Source organism: Oryzias latipes, chromosome 7, assembly GCF_053564925.1.
Source record: "Oryzias latipes strain Hd-rR chromosome 7, Olatipes_Hd-rR_3.1".
Lineage (NCBI taxonomy): Eukaryota > Metazoa > Chordata > Actinopteri > Beloniformes > Adrianichthyidae > Oryzias > Oryzias latipes.
Genome location: NC_136243.1, coordinates 2,683,106 through 2,701,707, shown reverse-complemented (window position 1 = coordinate 2,701,707; position 18,602 = coordinate 2,683,106). Strand labels below are relative to the sequence as shown.

General features: G+C 45.6%; 2 protein-coding genes across 3 annotated transcripts; both read right to left on the bottom strand.

Annotated features, from left to right (window-relative positions):
- On the bottom strand, positions 1-7,843 carry dedd (death effector domain containing). Of its 2 annotated transcripts, none has more exons than XM_004084348.5 (5): positions 7,545-7,843; positions 5,222-5,808; positions 2,204-2,308; positions 1,950-2,087; positions 1-890 (listed from the first exon to the last, which is right to left on the bottom strand). In XM_004084348.5, exons 2-5 carry the CDS (start codon positions 5,739-5,741, stop codon positions 484-486), a joined length of 1,170 nt encoding a protein of 389 aa, XP_004084396.1. In that variant the 5' UTR covers positions 5,742-5,808; positions 7,545-7,843; the 3' UTR covers positions 1-483. The 2 variants fall into 2 exon arrangements, with proteins under 2 accessions (XP_004084396.1, XP_078806162.1); XM_078950036.1 differs by having other exon boundaries at positions 2,204-2,299; positions 7,545-7,837.
- Positions 7,844-14,855: 7,012 nt separating this feature from the next.
- Positions 14,856-18,458, bottom strand: LOC101171215 (troponin C, slow skeletal and cardiac muscles). The gene is made up of 6 exons (XM_023957073.2): positions 18,287-18,458; positions 17,639-17,669; positions 16,549-16,695; positions 16,191-16,305; positions 15,144-15,280; positions 14,856-15,056 (listed from the first exon to the last, which is right to left on the bottom strand). Exons 1-6 carry the CDS (start codon positions 18,308-18,310, stop codon positions 15,025-15,027), a joined length of 486 nt encoding a protein of 161 aa, XP_023812841.1. The 5' UTR covers positions 18,311-18,458; the 3' UTR covers positions 14,856-15,024.
- Positions 18,459-18,602: the final 144 nt, after the last annotated feature.

Below are 18,602 nucleotides of genomic sequence, written 5' to 3'. Positions count from 1 at the left end.
CCGGGATTTATCTGCCGTTTATTTGCTGAGCATCTAAATGTATTAAAAAGGTTCACTTTGTTTTCAGGTCAAATGTACAGCAGTGGAAGATTCGGTTACACGAGAGCGACCCTCAGCGGCGCTCCGAGATCAAACATGAAAAGTTCAACCAAAGTCAGGACGAGCACATGTCAACAGAGGAGACCTTCAGGGAACAGGAGTGATTGGCCAATGCATGTGCACGAGGGTCTGCGATTGGCCGACGCCGTCAGTCACCAGGACACACGGACAGAGGAAGCAGGTAACGTCCTGAACACTGGTTCACTTTCATCTCAGAGCTGTTAACAAAATGAGGAGAGTTTGAAGAAAGAGGAAAAGAGTTTGACTGGAGTCGAACCCGTCCACTCTGCAGTTCACGTGTCCGTCCGGCTCCATCACTTGCTGGAGTCCTACACTTCCTTTCAGACAGCTTCTTCATATACTCCCCTCTGTCACAGTCAGGAATTAGGACACAGCGTCCCGGCTGTCCACAGGGGGGCTCCCTCCACTGGCAACCAGGTTACAGAGCAGCTTGCGGCGTCCTGCCTGGTAGTCCTCCTCGTCGACGTTGACCAGCAGCTTGATGGCCTCGTGGCCCACAGCCTGCTTCAGGGAATCGGTGATGAAGACGCCTTTGAGCGCCTCCAGCAGCGAGCCGTTGATGTAGTCTCTCCAGAAGGCGTCCAGGTAGGTGAGTTCAGAGAACTTAATGTCACAGATGATGGAGCCCAGGTCTCTGGACTTCAGGATGGTGTTGGCCTGGTTGAAGCGCTCAAACTGTCTCTCCACCGCCTCCTGCTTGTTGGAGAAGACGTTTCCCTGAAGCGCTGACTCGTGCTGGCAGTACTCTGCACGAACCCGCAGTCGGATGTCTGAAACAAAAACCAGAACACGCCCAGTTACTCCAGAGAGTGGCATGGGGTTTCCACGGCAACAACATCTGCTCACAGTCAGCCAGCTAACTGACAGGCTGCAGTGTCAATCAATCAACCAGGATTTAGAAATGATGGTCATTACACCTGATCGGCCCCGCATGCATGTCTCCTATGGCCTGCTTTCACCTCTGTGTTGGCGGTTTAATGAAAAGTTGACACAATGACACGGATGATGAGCTCACTGACTTTTGCTAACACGCCAAGAGAACAACCACGCTGAAGCTGCTCCTCAAAACACAAGGAACCAGCATGAGGATGGAGGATGGAGCTGCTTTAGAGGAGGGACATAAATAACTAAAGGAACTGAATGCAGGAAAAATCATTAACAAATGACCGTGCTGAGAAATAAACAAGACAAAGAAAAGAATAACAATGAATGAATGGTTTAGTAGACTTAAAGGGTTTCCCTCGTCTGGTGTGTCCCTCCTGTCCTGCAGCGTTCAGCAACATTCTCCCTGTTTCCATGGAGACGACGAACTGCACTTAAAAACTCTTTCACTAGGAAAATAAAGACTTTTCTTCTTGTTTGTCCTGTCCAGCAGCAAACAGTACACTTTTAGCATCCGGGTTCTGCTGCATCTGCACAAACTGCTGTGTTTTTGTACAAACACATGTTGTTTTATCAACTCTGAACTGGAGGAAAGACGGACGGAGGGATGCAGATGTGAAGAGAGATGGAGAGACGGAAGAGGGGAGGAAAGTGTCCTGCAGCTGCTGTGCATCATCACCACCATCTTCATCACCACTATCATCATCATAATCACCCACACAAGAACAAACTGGTAAAAAGGAAACGGTTTCTGTCAATGTTTTCAGCGTCATGACAGCTGTTCAACTTTTCTGCACAAACACACATCAGTGCAGATTCATTCAGACAACAAGGTCAGGCCTGAGGCTAACCCCACCCGCAGATTGAGCCGGTGTGTGACCTCGCGCTCTGCTGCAGCTCTGCTCCTCACGCTGAGGAGTCTGCCAAAAGCCGACTTTAGTTTTTACCACATGTCTGCTTCTCCCTGCAGTCTGAGGAGGGGTGACTTCTTTTCCGTTTGCCGTGCGTGGGAGGGGGAGGCGGTTTCGTCCGAGAAGGACCTACATGGGATCCCGAGGGGGGGCAGCAGATGACCGGCTGGGGGCCTAAGGGTGAGGGGAGAAGCGCCGTCAATCAAACAGTACAATAAACACAAACCCACCCAGGAGGTTGCAGGCTCCAGCGGACGCCACCTGCAGGCAGAAACAGACCCAACACAAACCTGGAGCTCGATGCAGCACAGAGTCCCGGCAGCGCTCGGCTCCTCTGGGTGAAATGTAGCGCACAGATGTCTCCTCCAGGTACTGGTCTACAGGATCTGGACAGACTGCAAACAGCAGCTCAATTAGTGTGAGGAGATGACCCATCATCACCCTGAAGGTCCTCAGCCAGGAGAAACTTTAGAATCCACCTGCTATTGCCTCCACAACCCCCCCCAAAGCACTCAGAATGAACACACTGAGCTGGTCAAGGGGGTGTTCGGTGATCTGCAGAACTGCATCTGAATTTATGACCTTTAGAAGCTCTTCTCTACCTGTATTATTATTATTATGTCACATAATTGAATGGGTCATGTGTATAAAGACACCAGGCCAGACCCTCAAACAGTCAACAGGCATCCGCTCCACCATGGCCAAGACCAGAGAGCTGTCTGAGAACACCAGGGACAAGTTTAGACCTGAACAAGACTGGAATTAGGCCTGCACAATATACCGCAAATTTATCGTTATCGCAATATCCAGCTCTGCAATATGCATATCGCAAAAGACGGCGAATATCGCTATAAATCGCAAATCCAAAATGTGTTAAAACAATCTTCTAGCAGCTTGAAGCATTTAACGAATCAAATAAATCCCTTTATGCTTTGACCAATCAGATGGACGCCTTCCCATTGTTGACCAATCAGATGGAGGCCTATTATGTTAACCCTGGTCCTGAAGAGCCTCAACCCTGCCTGTTTTCCAGCTCTCCTTAACCAGCTTGCTGTTGATTGGCTGACTCAAGTGATTTCACATCCTGATTGACTGAACACACCTGATTTTGGTTATCATTATCGAGCAGTCTAGGGAGAATTGGAAAACAGACAGGGTTGAGGCTCTTGAGGACCAGGGTTAGCCACCCTGACGTTTGTCCCCCATGTCGATGAGGGTCATTTGGAGTATAATTTTTAAACTGTTGCAATGAAATGGGAATTATGTTTTTGTTTATTTTTCTATTTGTTTATTTACCGCAAATTTATCGTTATCGCAATATTGATCACTAATATCGCATATCGCAAGTTTTCCTCATATCGTGCAGCCCTAACTGGAATGAACCAATCTACACCAACAGCATGGAGAGAAGAGATCAACTGTATATTAGAGAAGAGAAGAAGATCAATGACAGTCTTCCTCCACCTGGAGTTCCATCATTGGTTCCTGCTGGAACAACTGATCTGGAGAACATGAGGAAATAGTCCAGAGGAACTGGACAAAGACCAGAGGAGAGCTGGGACCACAGTAACAACGGTTACTATGGTAACACGCCACATCTGCATGGATTCAAGTCCTCCAAAGGTTCTCCTGCTTAAGTAGAACATGTCCAGACCCGTCTAAAGTTCTCCAGAAACCATCTGGGAGGTCTAGAAGAGGACTGGGAGAAGGTCATGGGGACAGAAGAAGCTCTTTGGTCCAAACGCCACTCGCTGTTTGGAGGAGGCAAAAGGCTGAAGAACTCCATATCCACTGTGAAGCATGGGGGTGGACGCATCATGGTTTGGAAAGAGGACAGGACGACTGATCCGTACGATGGAAAGGATGAATGGGTCCATGTGTGGAGAGATTCGTTCATTTTCTATTCCGTTTTTTTTCCCTTTCGGGGTCAGGGGGCTGCTGGAGCCTATCCTGGCCACTTGTGGGCGACGGGCAGGAAACAACCTGGACTGGTCGCCAGTCTGTCGAAGGGTAGAATGTCCTCAATCACACACCCATTCACTCTCACACTCTCACACCTAGGGACAATTTAGATTAACCAATTACATCATGAAGCATGTTTTTGGACGGTGGGAGGAAGCCGGAGACCCCGTAGAAAACCCACACCTGCACGGGGAGAACATGCAAACTCCACACAGAACGGTCCCCCATTGATGTTCTGTTCCAGGTCCCACAGCCAGGACTTGAACTGGGGGCCTTCTTGCTGTGAGGCAAGAGGCGCTAATCACTGCGCCACCGTGCAGCTGTGGAGAGATGTTGGAGAAAAACCTTCTTCCATGTGTCAGAGCTTCGAAGGTGAAGTGTGTCTGGATCTCCCAGCATGGGAATGATCCCAAACACACAAAACAGCGTCTACGGAAAACATTCCAGGGTTCTGGAGGGTTCTGGTCGTTCTCTGGACCTCAGTCCAATAGAGAATCTGTGGAGGGAGCTGAAAGTCTGTGTTTTCCAGCCAAAACATCAGAGCTCTGGAGAAGATGGACCACAATAGCAGCTTCACTGCAAACCTGCTGAAGATCTACATTAACCTTTGACCTCTGTCCCTGAAACCAGGGTTACATCATAAGTACTGAGGTGACTTCTGTTAGTGAGCAAACCTGTACTTTCTGCTCCATTCTACTAATAGATTCTTTCCAAATCCTGGATTCTTGTTTCCATTCTGTCTGTCACAGTGATGAACAGTGCAGACCAGACTCAGCTGTTTAGATGGAAATGCTGCAGAATCAGAGAATGAATAAAACCTGATGCTCCCCACTGTAAACACAGAAGTCTAAAGAAGAGGCGGGGATAGGGAGGGGCATCTTCAAAATAAACAGCTGTAGTAGTGTTCGCTCCTGACTGACCCAGAGACTAACTTCTCAAAGACAGGAGTGTCAGAGGAAGAGTTCAGCACACATCTTTTCTTGACATCGTTTTCCTCACTTACAGCTCCGATCAGTTTTTTTTCCCCATTTATTGTTTATATGATTGCCTTCTGTCAGGCAGAAGATGCTTTCCTGAAAAGTCCAAACAATCCCAGGGGGCTCCTCGACACAAGAACTGTTCTTGTCTGCCTGAAATTCAAGTCTATTTCAATGATTGAATCCAGTTTCACTGCTTCAGTTTCCTTTAAAACAACGCAAAACCCCCACGTCTACAGACGGATCATCAAAAACGGAGCAGCCACACTTCAGATGTTGAAACAGAGAATTTTCCAGGAAGATGCTTCACTGTTGTGATCTCAAATCAGCCTCTAGGGGCACTGTGTCGGAAGGCAGGGCGGTACTCACCAGCCTGCCGCTTCCTGAGCGTGACGTAAGGCAGAAGGTCGTGGCGAGTGATGATGCGCAGCAGCTGGAGGACGTGTCTGAAGTTGGTTTCGTCGCAGCGCCCCTGCCGCTCCAGGGCCAGCAGGAAGTCCCGGCCGCTCCTGATGCCACCGCGCTCGTACTCGTCGATGACGTCCACAAAGAGGAAGGACAGCACGCGCACGTCCCGGTGCGTCAACTGAGCCCCCACGATGTCAAACATGCGGTGCAGCGAGTACAGCCCATGCGAGCCATCCACCGCCTCCTCAGGCCACGGCTCTGAGGAACGTGCTCTTCTGGACAGGCTGGGGCTGGGGGAGGCAGAGGAGACTGTCCTGTTGTTTACCCCCCCAGCGGCAGCCACACTGAGGCAGGGGGGTCTGCTCATCACAGCTCGGTTCCTCAGCGGGACACCACTGCTGTGGTTGGACTCTACTCGGTTCTGCTGTGCAGACGGGCTGTGATGGAGATGGGGGTGGTGGGGTGGCTGCTGGGATGTCATCTCCAAGGTCAGCTGTCTGGAGGGTGTTCAAGTCCCAGCGTCCCCTGCTCGCTCTTCACTTCACTGACTGCACAGAGAGAGAGATCGCATGAGGACAAACCCTGAAGAAGGTCAAGCGGCAATTAACCAAACCACAGCCGACCACTGTGGAGCACGGGGTAAGAGGCATTATGGTCTGGGAGGTTAACCGAATGATGGCCAAATGCCCCTGATGATGAGTCAGAAGCCCCAATCCTGAACTGAGGCGTGTTGGTAAAAGGTTCAAAGACTTCAATAATGTCTTTGGATAATTTCGCCGTCAACAGGATTCTACGTCATCACTGCCATGACAGTAGGCCTGCACAATATACCGATAATTTATCGTTATTGCGACATCAAGCTGTGCAATATGCATACCGCAAAAGACGGCGAAAATCACAATAAATGGTTACCTTAAATGTGCCAAAACAAACTTATGGCAGCTTGAAATATTGAACAAATGAAATAAATCCCTTTATGCATTTAACCAATCGGAAGGACCCGTTTACGTTGTTGATCAATCAGATGAGCCCTTTGATGTTTGCCTCCTACGTCAACGAGGGGCATTTGGAGTATAATTTTTAAACTGTTGCAGTGAAATGGAAATGATGTTTTTGGTTGTTTTGCTATTTGTTTATATACCAAGAATTATATCGTTATGGCAATATTAATCACCAATATCGCACATCGTGAGTTTTCCGACAGTTTACACAGTGACTCTAATCAACAGTGGGGCTACGCCCAAAGACCCTGTCTTAGTATCTAGGGTTAATGGGGGTGGTGGGTGGGGGGTTAAACCATCACATGGTTCCAGAATGTTCTGCTGTGGCAGCAGCTCAGCACTACAATCAGAGACTTTCCCGTGAAGACAGTAGGCGGTCCTGTCCACGCTTTGACTGGATGTTTTACATCTTCCAAAATGTGTGGGTGGAAACAGAGCTATAATTATCATCCTGTATATGTGGAACAACCATTGACTGTATCTGAGGACTGGACTGAGTGAGTGACACATACAACGGCTTCAACCAAATGAAGTCCATTCAGTCGCCATTTTTCCACGCCGGAGCCACACCCACTCATTACCAATTCACACCCCTTCCCCTGAAAGCGGGCTTGGGAGAAACTGCCAATCACGTGCTTTTACGCAGGAATCTAATTGGTCAATCATAACGTAAAAAAGAATGTTTTTTTCTGACCACTAAAATGACAGCTGTTAGCTTCTCCATAGAAGTCTATGGGATTTTGGCTTTTTGGAACCAGCTGGTACTTCCTAGTTGGAACGAGCCCCGCCCACTCATTACTAATTCAACTTATATTAGACATTTCTCTGGCATCATCATCATCATCATCATCATCATCATCAAAATGTTTTCAGTCACGTGCTTAACGAGGACCTGTGGATGTTTGGGACCTTCTTCGCGGCTCGGTCCGGTCGTCTGAACATGCATCTGACCCATATGTTGATGATCAGTCGGCCCAACTATGCGTCTGATGATCTAACCAACATTATGGGTTCTCCGACCTATGCAGACGTCAACAACAACCACCGGGGTTCTGGTTTGGACACGTTTCCGATCCAAATCTCATCTCTGACTCTGTAAATAACGAGCAGACTCACTTTGTCCAAATTACTGGTTCTGGGCTGGAAAGAAGAGAAACTAGCACTGGGGTAGAGGACTGGACCGGGTGTTAGTCGGGTCCCTTTCATGAACGCGCTCTGGGCTTCGTTTGTGATGGCCCGGTTCCGTCAAAACCACTCGATGACTCGTAAACACGAATATTTACCTTTGGAGCCGTGGATGCGGCTGACAGGCCGAACCTCGGCGGGTTCGGACCGGGATCAGTGGCAGCTAGCTTCTCTCGAGCCCAGCCTCTGATCCGCTTCAGGTTCCGAACCGCAGCAGCCCAAACTGGAGGCTGTGGATCCCTGGGTGCGATTGCTGCCTCTGGCAACCCGCTAAATGCGAGTGAGACTTTGGGTTCGAAACCGTTTGGACCAGGGTCCGCCAGCGCGAGCAAAACAAGCAAACAGCTAAAATGAAAGAACGTCCGGTTCACGGTGCATTCACTTCCGGTACGCCTCTTCCCCGACGGAGGGGATTTTTTCTTATTTCCATTTATTTTATTTCTTGAACAATTTTCAAAATAGTCTTTAAAAAATAAAATACATAATAACGTTAGTAACAAGAAGAAAAAACAGCCGTTCACATAAAACCAAACTGTAGAAAAACCACAGATTTAGATTTTTTTCTTTATGAAGAATTAAAAAAATCTCAGAGGAGTTAAACTATGGCGCTTCCACAATAAAGCGCACTGCATGTTTTAAAGTGTCAGCACACAGCTGAACAAAAGCTAAAAGGTGCTGGTTTTATAGCACAGGTTATTTAAACTTTGATTTCCAATAAAATTCAAAGCAAGTCTAAAACTGTGGAGTAAAATGACAGGGGAAAAAAATATTTTTTAAGATTCTAGTGTATAAAGGTTGACAAGTCGCAATTGTTATTAAAGTAATTATTGTGATCAGAATCATCAGGTTTTCCAGTGTGTCTCTCCTGCCTGCAGAGGAAATGAAGCAGCAGCTTGTCCTGTTTCTGGCTGCAGCAAACCAAAGCTGAGGAAGGGGAAATGAATCTAATGGTTACTGTGGGGTCAGTCTGGTTTTATTCTTTGTTTATGAAAGAAAAAAATATGGTTAAAGGTTGGTATTTAAAGAGCTTAAAATCTCAAAATTTCACAGACGATCCTATACCACTGCACTGAGACAAATATGACACAGAATGTATGGCCTGATTCTTGTTTTTGTTTACAGAAATTAATTTAGCACCAAAAATGCCGACGTTTTGCCACAGCACTGGTTTTAGGAACAAAAGTCAACAAAAGAGGAAGTACTTTTTTTATTAGTAAAGAGAATCTGAATTATGTCTTTTGCTTAGATTGATGGTAGCTTTTATGTTCTAAAATCTGAAGTTTGCTTTTTCCTTTGATAGATGTCAGGGGGAAAATGTAAAGATTTAGGTGTATTAAGATCTTAAAGGCCAGTGTCTTTTCATAGAGATCTAAAGGTTCTACACATTCCTTGAAATGTCAAAACTGCCATAACAGTGGATATATGTACTACTCATTTAGATCTGTAATTTGAAATCAGAATCAGAATCAGAAATACTTTATTGATCCCACACGTGGGAAATTTGTTCGTTACCATAACAACTGACAGGAAAAAAAGAGTAAGAATAATATAAATAGAAAATAAAAAAAGAGAACAAGGAAAATGTGGTATAATTTAAAGAGCTATTTACAAAACAGTGCAGGTAAAGAGATGTGCAAAAGAAATGTGCAAAATAAAGAAAAGAGAAAAAAAAATGTGCAAGGTTATCTTCTGCATTGTGAATTATTGAACAGGGTTATAGTATTTGGCAGGAAGGATTTCTGGTACCGGGCAGTTTTGGAGCGGAGCTGTCTGAGCCTTCTAGAGAAGGAGCTCCGCTGTTTGTCCAGAACAGGGTGGAGAGGATGCTCTGGGTTGTCCATGATGGATAAGAGCTTGTTCAGTGACCTCCTCTCCATCACTGCTTCAAAGGTTTCCTGTTTGCAGCCAATGACAGAACCCGCCTTCCTGATCAGCTTGTTCAGTCTGTTGGTGTCACTGACTGCAATGCTGCTTCCCCAGCAGACCACGGAGGAGAACAAGGTGCTGGCTACCACAGACTGGTAGAAGATCCCCAGCATCTTGCTGCACACATCAAATGACCTCAGCTTCCTCAGGAAGTAGAGTCTGCTGCAGGCCTTCTTGTACACAGCAGTGCTGTGGCTCCTCCAGGTCAGTCTGCTGTCGATAGTCACACCCAGATATTTGTACTCCTCCACCGCTTCCACATCCCTGCCCAGGATGCAGAAGGGTTGTAAGACAGTCCTTTTCCTCCGGAAGTCGATCACCATCTCCCTGGTCTTGTCCACATTGAGCAGCAGGTGATTCTCTCCAGCCCACTCCACAAATCCATCCACCAGCCTCCTGTACTCCTCCTCCCGTCCACCGCTTATACACCCCACAACCACAGAGTCATCAGAGAATTTCTGTAGGTGACATGACTCTGAGTTGTGCTGAAAATCTGAGGTGTATAAGGTGAACAGAAATGGAGAGAGCACAATGCCCTGTGGGGCCCCCACACCACTCAACACCACGTCAGACAGGACGCCGCCCAGTCGGACAAACTGTGGCCTGTCTGTCAGGTAGTCAGTGATCCAGGAGACGGTGGACGCACCAGCACCCATCAGCCGCAGCTTATCACCCAGTAAAGAAGGCTGGATGGTGTTAAAGGCACTGGAGAAATCAAAGAAGGTGATTCTCACCATGCCTCCGCCACCATCCTGGTGTGAGTGAGCTCGCTGCAGCAGATGGATGACAGCATCATCCACCCCCAGGCGCGGCCGGTAGGCAAACTGCAGGGGGTCCAGAGAAGAGCTCACCACCGCTCTCACTTGAGCCAACACCAGCCTCTCCAGCACCTTCATCACATGAGAAGTGAGGGCAACTGGACGGAAATCCCCGAGTTGAGATGGAGACGTCTTCTTAGGAACGGGGACCAGGCAGGAGGTCTTCCAGAGGAGGGGCACCTTCTCCAGTCTGAGGCTCAGGTTGAAGAGATGCTGGAGAACCGCAGACAGCTGGTGGGCACAGGTCCTCAAGGTACGAGGGCTGACGCCATCCGGGCCGGCTGCTTTGTGCTGGTTAAGTTTTTCCAGCTGTTTCTTCACCTGGCAGGCTGTTACAGTCAAACAGGGAGGGAGGGGGGTGGTGGTTGGACTGGGGGGAGGGGTGATGGACTGTGGGCCAAGTAGGTGTGGTGTGTTAGAGGGGGAAGGAAGGTGAGGAGGTGTGGGGGGTTCATGAGGGGGGAGGTCAGACAGCTGAGAGGCAGCAGGAGCGGGGTGGTGGTGTGGTGGAGTTGGGGGGGAGGAGGCTGAGGCATTCAGAGAGCTAAACCTGTTGAAAAAGGTGTTAAGCTCGTCAGCTCTCTCTTTGCTGCCTGTGATGGGTCTGCTTCTCCCCCCACATCCTGTGATCTTCTTCATTCCAGACCACACCGCCCTCATGTTGTCCTGCTGGAGTTTGGATTCCAGCTTCCTCCTGTAGGAATCTCTCCCGTTCCTCAGCTGATCCCTAAGCTGGTGCTGCACCCTCTTCAGCTCCTCCCGGTCTCCAGACCTGAAGGCTCTCTTCTTCCTGTCCAGGAGGTTCTTCAGGTCACAGCTGATCCAGGGTTTGTTGTTGGGGAAGCATCGAACAGTTCGAGTAGGCATAACAGACTCCTCACAGAATTTAATATATTCCGTGATGCAGTCCGTGATGCATCACGGAATGGTCAAAACAAAATGATATAAGTTTTATCAGAGCTCACAGATTCATTAATGTAGCTTTTATTCTCTTGTTGAATAAAAAGAGTTTTGGTGCCACAGAGAACTCTGCTGCTGCCTGTGTGAGTTACTACAGATCATCTTTAGTGGTCTCGGTTCAGCTTCCTAAGCAGCACTCAGAGCCTGTTTTGGATTAAGAACAGTGGATGTTTGAACATTCCTGTTTAAATGCTGGAATAACAGCAGAGTTCTGACCTGCAGACAACTTGACCTCAACTTTCACCGCAGCTGATATCAGCTGAAGAAGGATATGGACCTGAATCTAATGTCTGCAGACATAACATCGAAGAGAACTATAAACTCTGTTTTGAACCCAGGAGATCAGCTGTTCTCAGTAAAAGAAGAAATACCAACCTTGGACAATTCGACAGTTTATGGACCCTTTTTATTTTTCCCCAACAGCATTACTTTATTATAAAAAAATAAAAATAAAAAAAATATAAAAAGAGTAAAACAAATGATTAATCACCTTTGAAAATTGTTAAATTGATTGACTTTTGATGATATTACTTCACTAGCTCCTAAAATTGATAAATTGATTCAAAAATCTTTCCTAATGTAGCATAACTTTGCACATGTTTTTAACTTTTGATACTTGATGAAATTTTGCCATGAAAATTCCTGAAACAGAGTTGTGTCTATTTTACTGGTATAGTATTATTTTTTAAAGCATATGAATGACTTTTAAAAGTAACATAATTTGCATATATTTCAGATGCTGCATTTGCCATGTTAATTTCTAAAATAGTTATTTTTGACGTAGTACTTAAGTAATTCATCTTTGGCATGTGCGTTATTGATACCTTATGACTATTAATTCTGTCTGATAAAACCTAGGAACCGGATATTGATAAATCATGTAATAAAATGGTTATAGTATAACGGGGTGGAATTATATAAGTTCGCTTCCTTCCACTCCCTTTCAAGCAATATTTATTAATTATGTCTAATTATCCTAAGTTTGATTAGTTACTGTATGAATGTATAACTGATGATTATATTGCTGTGTATAACTTCTATTTGATTGCTTGAAATAAAACATTTCAAATCAAATCAAATCAAATCAAAAAGTGGAGAAAAGGTTTCAAAGTAACTCTGATCTCTAAAGCTTAACTTCCCTCTGCTGATCTAACTAACATTTATGGGGTAAGATAACAACTGCTGGCAATATATTGCGCCACCTGCTGGTCAGATCACATTAAAATTTCCCACAGTAACTTACAATACCAGCCCTCCTGAGCTAGGGATCTCTTGTCCGGGTCTTCCGGATTCCTTTATTTCAGAGTACTGTATTAACTGGAGCAAGCCACGTTTATTATCACTCAAAGGTAATTAAGTGCAAACTCTTCCTATACCAGTTGAATCAGACAACATTAACTATCTTGGTGTCCATTTCTCTCTTAGATTATCCGAGCTGGTGCAGCTACACTACACCTTCTCACTAAAAAGCATCCAGGACGATCTAACCCGCTGGTTCAATCTGCGTCCATGCCTCATCGGCAAAGAAGTTGCAATAAAAAGGAAATTTCTGCCCAAAAATTATTAACTCCTCTCAATGATCTCAACACAACCAAAACATTGGTACAAAACATTACATTATACTCACCCATGTCCTGCTTTTTATGGAACAATAAATCAGCAATAATTAGTTCAAAAACTGTATAATCTATAAAAAGCTGTGGAGGTTTAGAATTACCAAACTTCCACAAATACCTGTTTGTCAATAGATTACAGTACATCCTAATAAACAATCCAGAAACTGATTCATGGATGGAACGCCTGGAACAGGCGTTATGTGGAAAGATCAACCTGTCAGATCTACCATTTATCAGCCAAACAGTTAAAAAACAGGACTGCTCCCAAAGTATTGATATAAACAGCACTTTAACAGCCTGATGGGAATTTCTTAAAAGTGTCAAAATCCTCACTTTTACCGTGCAAAATGACACCCATCTGGAACAACCCAGACATCCTTATAAACAGAAAAATTACTAGAGCACTTAATTATTAACAGAAGATTCATAACACCCCAGGAACTACAAGACAAACATGGAATAAATAACTTCTTGGAATATCAGCAACTTAAAATGACTAAAAAGTTTAAATACAATGAAAATGACCTTAAACTACTAGAACTAGTTACCTCTCTGAATTATTTTTCAGTGAATATACCTCTCTCCAAAATATACAAACTCATGCAACCTAGATAATGATATTTCACTCCCGATAACAAAATGGGATGCAGATTTGAGCATCAGCACAGATGAAAGCTTCTGGTCAGAACTCTGTCTAAACACCTTTGAACGGACAAAATGTCCAAACTTGCAGCTAATCCATTTCAAAACTCTTCACAGAATTTACTACCCTGGACAGAGGATGTTCAAGATGGGTCTCAGTAACTCAGACATTTGTGAGCACTGTGACAGTAATCTACCCGACAATTACATGCATGCACTATGGTTCTGCACTCCTGTCCAGGCTCTCTGGCAGCAGGTATGTGCCGATCTATCAGTCTGGCTCAATAAAATTATCTTTTCAAATCAATGTGATAAAAATATTTTCTGATCAAACTTGGGAAGCATGTAATCTAGTTGTTCTTTTATAAATGCGTTTCCAAATACATTTGCAAGCCACAATATTAACTGATGAATAAATGAAATTCTCTCTTCTCTTATGATGCAATGTCACGGCTAATTGTCTGATTTCCTCCACCTGTGCCTGCTCCTACAAATCTCTCCCTCTTCCCTTCACTCTCTGCTGGATTCTTGCACTGCAAGCTTTCAGTCAACTCACCTGTGCTGGTCTCTGCCAGCTCATCTGCAGAGTCTACCTGTCTGCTTGCCGTTCAGCCTGGCCTCCAGCTAACCTGCTCAGCCATTCTTTGGTCTCTGCTCTCAGCTTCATGCTGCTGCAGTCATCGTCTGATCCTGTTTCCCTGCCACACTATTTTGCCCCAAACCTTGTGAGTCCCTGCTTGGGACCGAGCCCCAGGCTCCTGAGTTGTACCACACCCCCTCTCTTTTATGACTTCTGTTTGGGGCCACACCTCCATCCTACCTGCGGATCACACTCCTCATCCCAGTAGGCCTGTTTTAGCCCAGACTAATCAAGATCATTTCCCATACCTAACCCTATCCTCTTCCCAGCATCTGTTCACTGGCTGAATTCTCCAAGACCTGAGCTCCTTCGTGTTCAAGAATAGTTTCTTGCATTCCTGACATGCAAATATGCTTGTTTTGTTACAAAACACTGTTTATTCTAATTTATTGTGATCTTTACATGTATTTTAAACTAAAGGACTGATTTTAAACTGTCTTGTTTCAAATCCTCCATTAAAGAAGCCTCCCTCTCCCTCATGAATTAGCATAAGGTAAGCTAAAGTTATCTATAGGCATCAGTTCAGGTGTTGCAGACAGTGTGGGCTTCACCTGTGGGTGAGGTGACTGCTTGTCTGACAGACTTTGGTTTATCGTCTTCACAGCCTGGGAGTCCAAGTTTTTGAGATGGAACCTGGAGCTGAAGACTGACTGCTGTCCTAGAAATTCAGTGCAGCAGTAACATGATCGTCAGTAAGAACACAGGACAGTTTCCTCCCTCTGGTTAATGGGATCGATAGGACTGGACTTGAACCTGCTTTTGTAAAAAACTGACTTGCAAACACCCTCAGGGATGACAGACCTGGAGTCATTTTTACGATAATACTTTTATTGAAAACAGTCTTTTTACACAACACTTTATTGCCCACCAGAGGGCGATAGGTTTGTCAGGGGTGGTGGTGGTGGTGGTGGGGTGTGGAGGTCGCTGCCAGTGAAACATGAAGAAATTTGATGATGAAGCCACACCAACAGAACCTTCACTCAACACCTTTCATGAACTCCAGGAATTCTGTCAAAGACAAAATAAGTCATGAATGCCTGTGCATGTACACATGAACACGAAGGTGATCCTAGCACTGAGTCCTGGAGCACACACCATCATAATCAATTTTTCCATCGTTGTTTTTGTCTCCGTCCTTCATCAGCTCTTCGATGTCATCCTCAGTGATGGACTCTCCGGTGGACTCCAGCATGGTTTTCAGCTCCTCCAGGTCGATGTAGCCGTCTCCGTTCCTGCACACAGAGGGGGGTGAGGTCAGGGTCATGTTGGAGTCTGTTGTTTTTTGTTTCAGTGACTGTCTTAGACAGCAAGAAAACACCCCCACCCACCCACCAAGATACTACTGACTCTGCAGTCTTACAAAAAAATCCAACCAATCACAACGCAGAAAGACGCATGACCCAGTCACCAATTTTCAACAATATAAAATCTCCCTCAGAAAAACTGAATCTCTGTGCCAGATGCCAGACAGTCCAGCAGGAAGGGAGCCAGGAAGCGACCAGCTGTTTTTGATTGAGCAGCTCAATCAAAATCATGAAAAGAACGTGACAGTGACGCAAATAACTTAAGTACTGCTTCGCACCCTTTTGGTTTATCTCCTCTGTCTGTCTGCTAGCTGCTAATCTGAAAAACCTCCAGGTTCCTTTGTCCTCTAGGCAGTGTTTTCATTTACGTCAAAGATTTTACAAGAACTTCCAAAAAACACTTATTTCTATCCATTCCTCTGTTTAGATTAAATATTTATCCTTTTCAAAAGTAACTAGTAACTACATAAATTTATTTTCCTTTATTAGCTGTGACATTTACTGTAGTTGAAAAACGTTTTAATGCTTCACAGCAACTTTACTTGACAAAGCCTTTATCTGAACTTCACAATTTGTTGACTGAAATGACAATTAATGGGATCTTTAATGAAAGATCATTTGTCTGAATTACTGAAAAAAAGCATGTTTGACTGATTCTTCTGGGGACTCCTCAACCAGATCTCCTTCTCTCTTTACGGCACTCGCTCCTGTCCTCCCTGATCCAGCCAGAAGATTGCACTGCTTGTGCTTTGACATGCTCTTCATTTCTAACGTAGTCCGACACAGAAGTTTGAGGGCTTTCTTTTTGAACTTGAGTTCTGTCGTTCCAAAAACTCACTTGTCAAACATGCGGAAAAGTTCAGCCAGCTCCTCTTCTGGCTTTCCTTTGCTCTCCTCCTTCATGCAGCGAACCATCATCACCAAGAACTCATCAAAGTCTACAGTGCCGCTGCCTGTCAACAGAGTCCACGTTAATGACCCGGCAAGACCTGCAGCTCGTGACACGGGGTCCACCCATCCCTAAATGCTGAAGATCCTGATAGAAAAGTTAGAAATCTACAACGAAAGAAAGTGAACATGTTGGAGAAACAGATGTTTGACGTGAAAGGAGTTTTTTCTGAGATCTCTGATTATATCATGCTGATGATAAGTGCTGCTAACACATCTGTTCATTCTTCACCAGACATGTAACGCACCGTCCTCATCCACCTCATCAATCATCTCCTGTAACTCCTCCGGGGTGGGGTTCTGGCCCAGCATCCTCATCACCTTCCCCAGCTCTTTGGTGCTGATGCAGCCATCCTCAGCATCCTGGATGAAGATGTCAAACGCAGCTTTGAACTCTGGAAGGGACACATCAGCCGTTTCACTTTCCCTTAAAGTCAGTTAGGATTTAATTCATGAAACACTACAGAGAGCAGAGAGACAATGCTGTCTTCTGTTGGACACATGAAGACACCTGCATTCTTCCGAAACATCCTATAGTCTGCCTCCTCTGCCCGGGTCCATCCACATTCACTACTGCCTTAGTTCCTCTTCCTGGACCAGAGCCTTGTCTTCTCTTCATATAAGGTCTGAACTGTGTGTGTTTTACAGGTTCTGTGTTTTGAGGCTCCAACAGTCCTGGCAGATTTTCATCAGCTGACGCTTGTCAGTTAGGCCAATCTCTGTTTACCAGCTGGAACTTTGCAAAAAATCATGATGTCTCATGTAAAACTCCTGTGAGTTCTCCTCAGAATTTCAAAGGGAGTATTCTGGTCTGCTGATGACCTTGAACCCACCTCCTACAGAACATACTTTCTTTGTTCTACATTTTGAAATGCGTCTGTCTCTGTGTCTTTCTGAAGGCATCAAAGGTCTTTACTTCTTGTCATGTTTTACTGTTTGTCTCATCTGTGGCTGACTTATTTAAGCTTTATTCCATCTATTCTTTCATCAACATAATGTAGAAAAAAAGTGCCTTAAAGCTTGAAGAGCAAATCTTTGCAAACGTTTAGGAATTCAGTGCAGCGGTAACAGGAGCCCCTGTGACTGAGGACCATGTGTGGAACATCATGTAGATCCAGACTTTGCGTGATTTTAAAGACATGCTGGATGGCAGCGCTATCTCTGAACAGTCTGAAATTGTTCTTCTCAAAGAAAACTAAAGGATCCCAGAAACGGAGCCCTGTGGGACTCCCCAAACACCAAAGTATAAAGGCGTACAGAAGGGACATTAAAATGTTCACAGCTGCACATGAACATGATGATGCTGCTCTGAAGTTTTCTAAAGTGGAGTTCTCTCACCATTTTTCTGCTCCTCCGTCAGGTTCTCCACCTGCAGGGCAAAGAAGAGCTTGTGAGTTTTTGGACTGCAGTGTAGTGCTGACCTTCTTCTGCTGGAGCCCTGCTGCAGATCTTTGTCCAGTTGGACTGTAATGTGACACCGCCCACATCAAGCTCTATTCCTGTTTGCAGGCAGAATGGGCCTGAGGTGCTCAGCTGTTGTTCTATTGTCAGGAGTAGAAGTCCTGCTGAAGCCCAGCTTTGGCTCCTGGGGTCCATTTGTCAGGAAGTGAAAAGGATGCTTTCACGACAGACTTGTGTCTGACCAGCAACAGGCAAAACGGGTGTTGGGGGGTGCAGTTTTAACAGCAGCACCGGTTCTAGCCACAGGCTGCTGCGGACACATGCACTGTCTTCCTGACCCCCCTCCACACATGTCTCTCTCAGTCCCTGTAGAGGTTACGTGGGTGAATGTGCTGGGGGTGCCCCCACCACAAAAAATATTGCTAGACTGGATATTTATGTTTTAATCAGTAAGAAAGAAAGCCCAGAGAAAAATCCAAACTATAAAAGTTTGGAAATCTTCAGCTAAAGCTCACAGAGAGGGAAAGCAAAGGGGGTGACAGAGGTGACCCCCCCCCCCCCCCCCCCCCCAGTGCTGTAACTCACCGCTGCTTTGTAGACATCATCCATGGCTTCGTTGGTTCTGGCCTCACTGCTGCTGGGCTCAGAGATAGAAGGAGAACGGGCAGGAAAACTGTTCTGGGTCCGTTTGGGTGAGTCCAAGAAAACTAAAATAAGCTCCTGACTCGTCTCTCAGTTGTCACTAACGATGAAGGGAGGAGTGACAAAGGCTGAGGGTTGGGGGGGGTCGTAAAGGGTAATATCTATAAATGGAAGATCTCTGAACCGATCTAAAATGAGGGGACATGCAGAACCATCTTTAGGCATGAAAAGGCTGGACTGTTTTCATGAAAAGGACAGA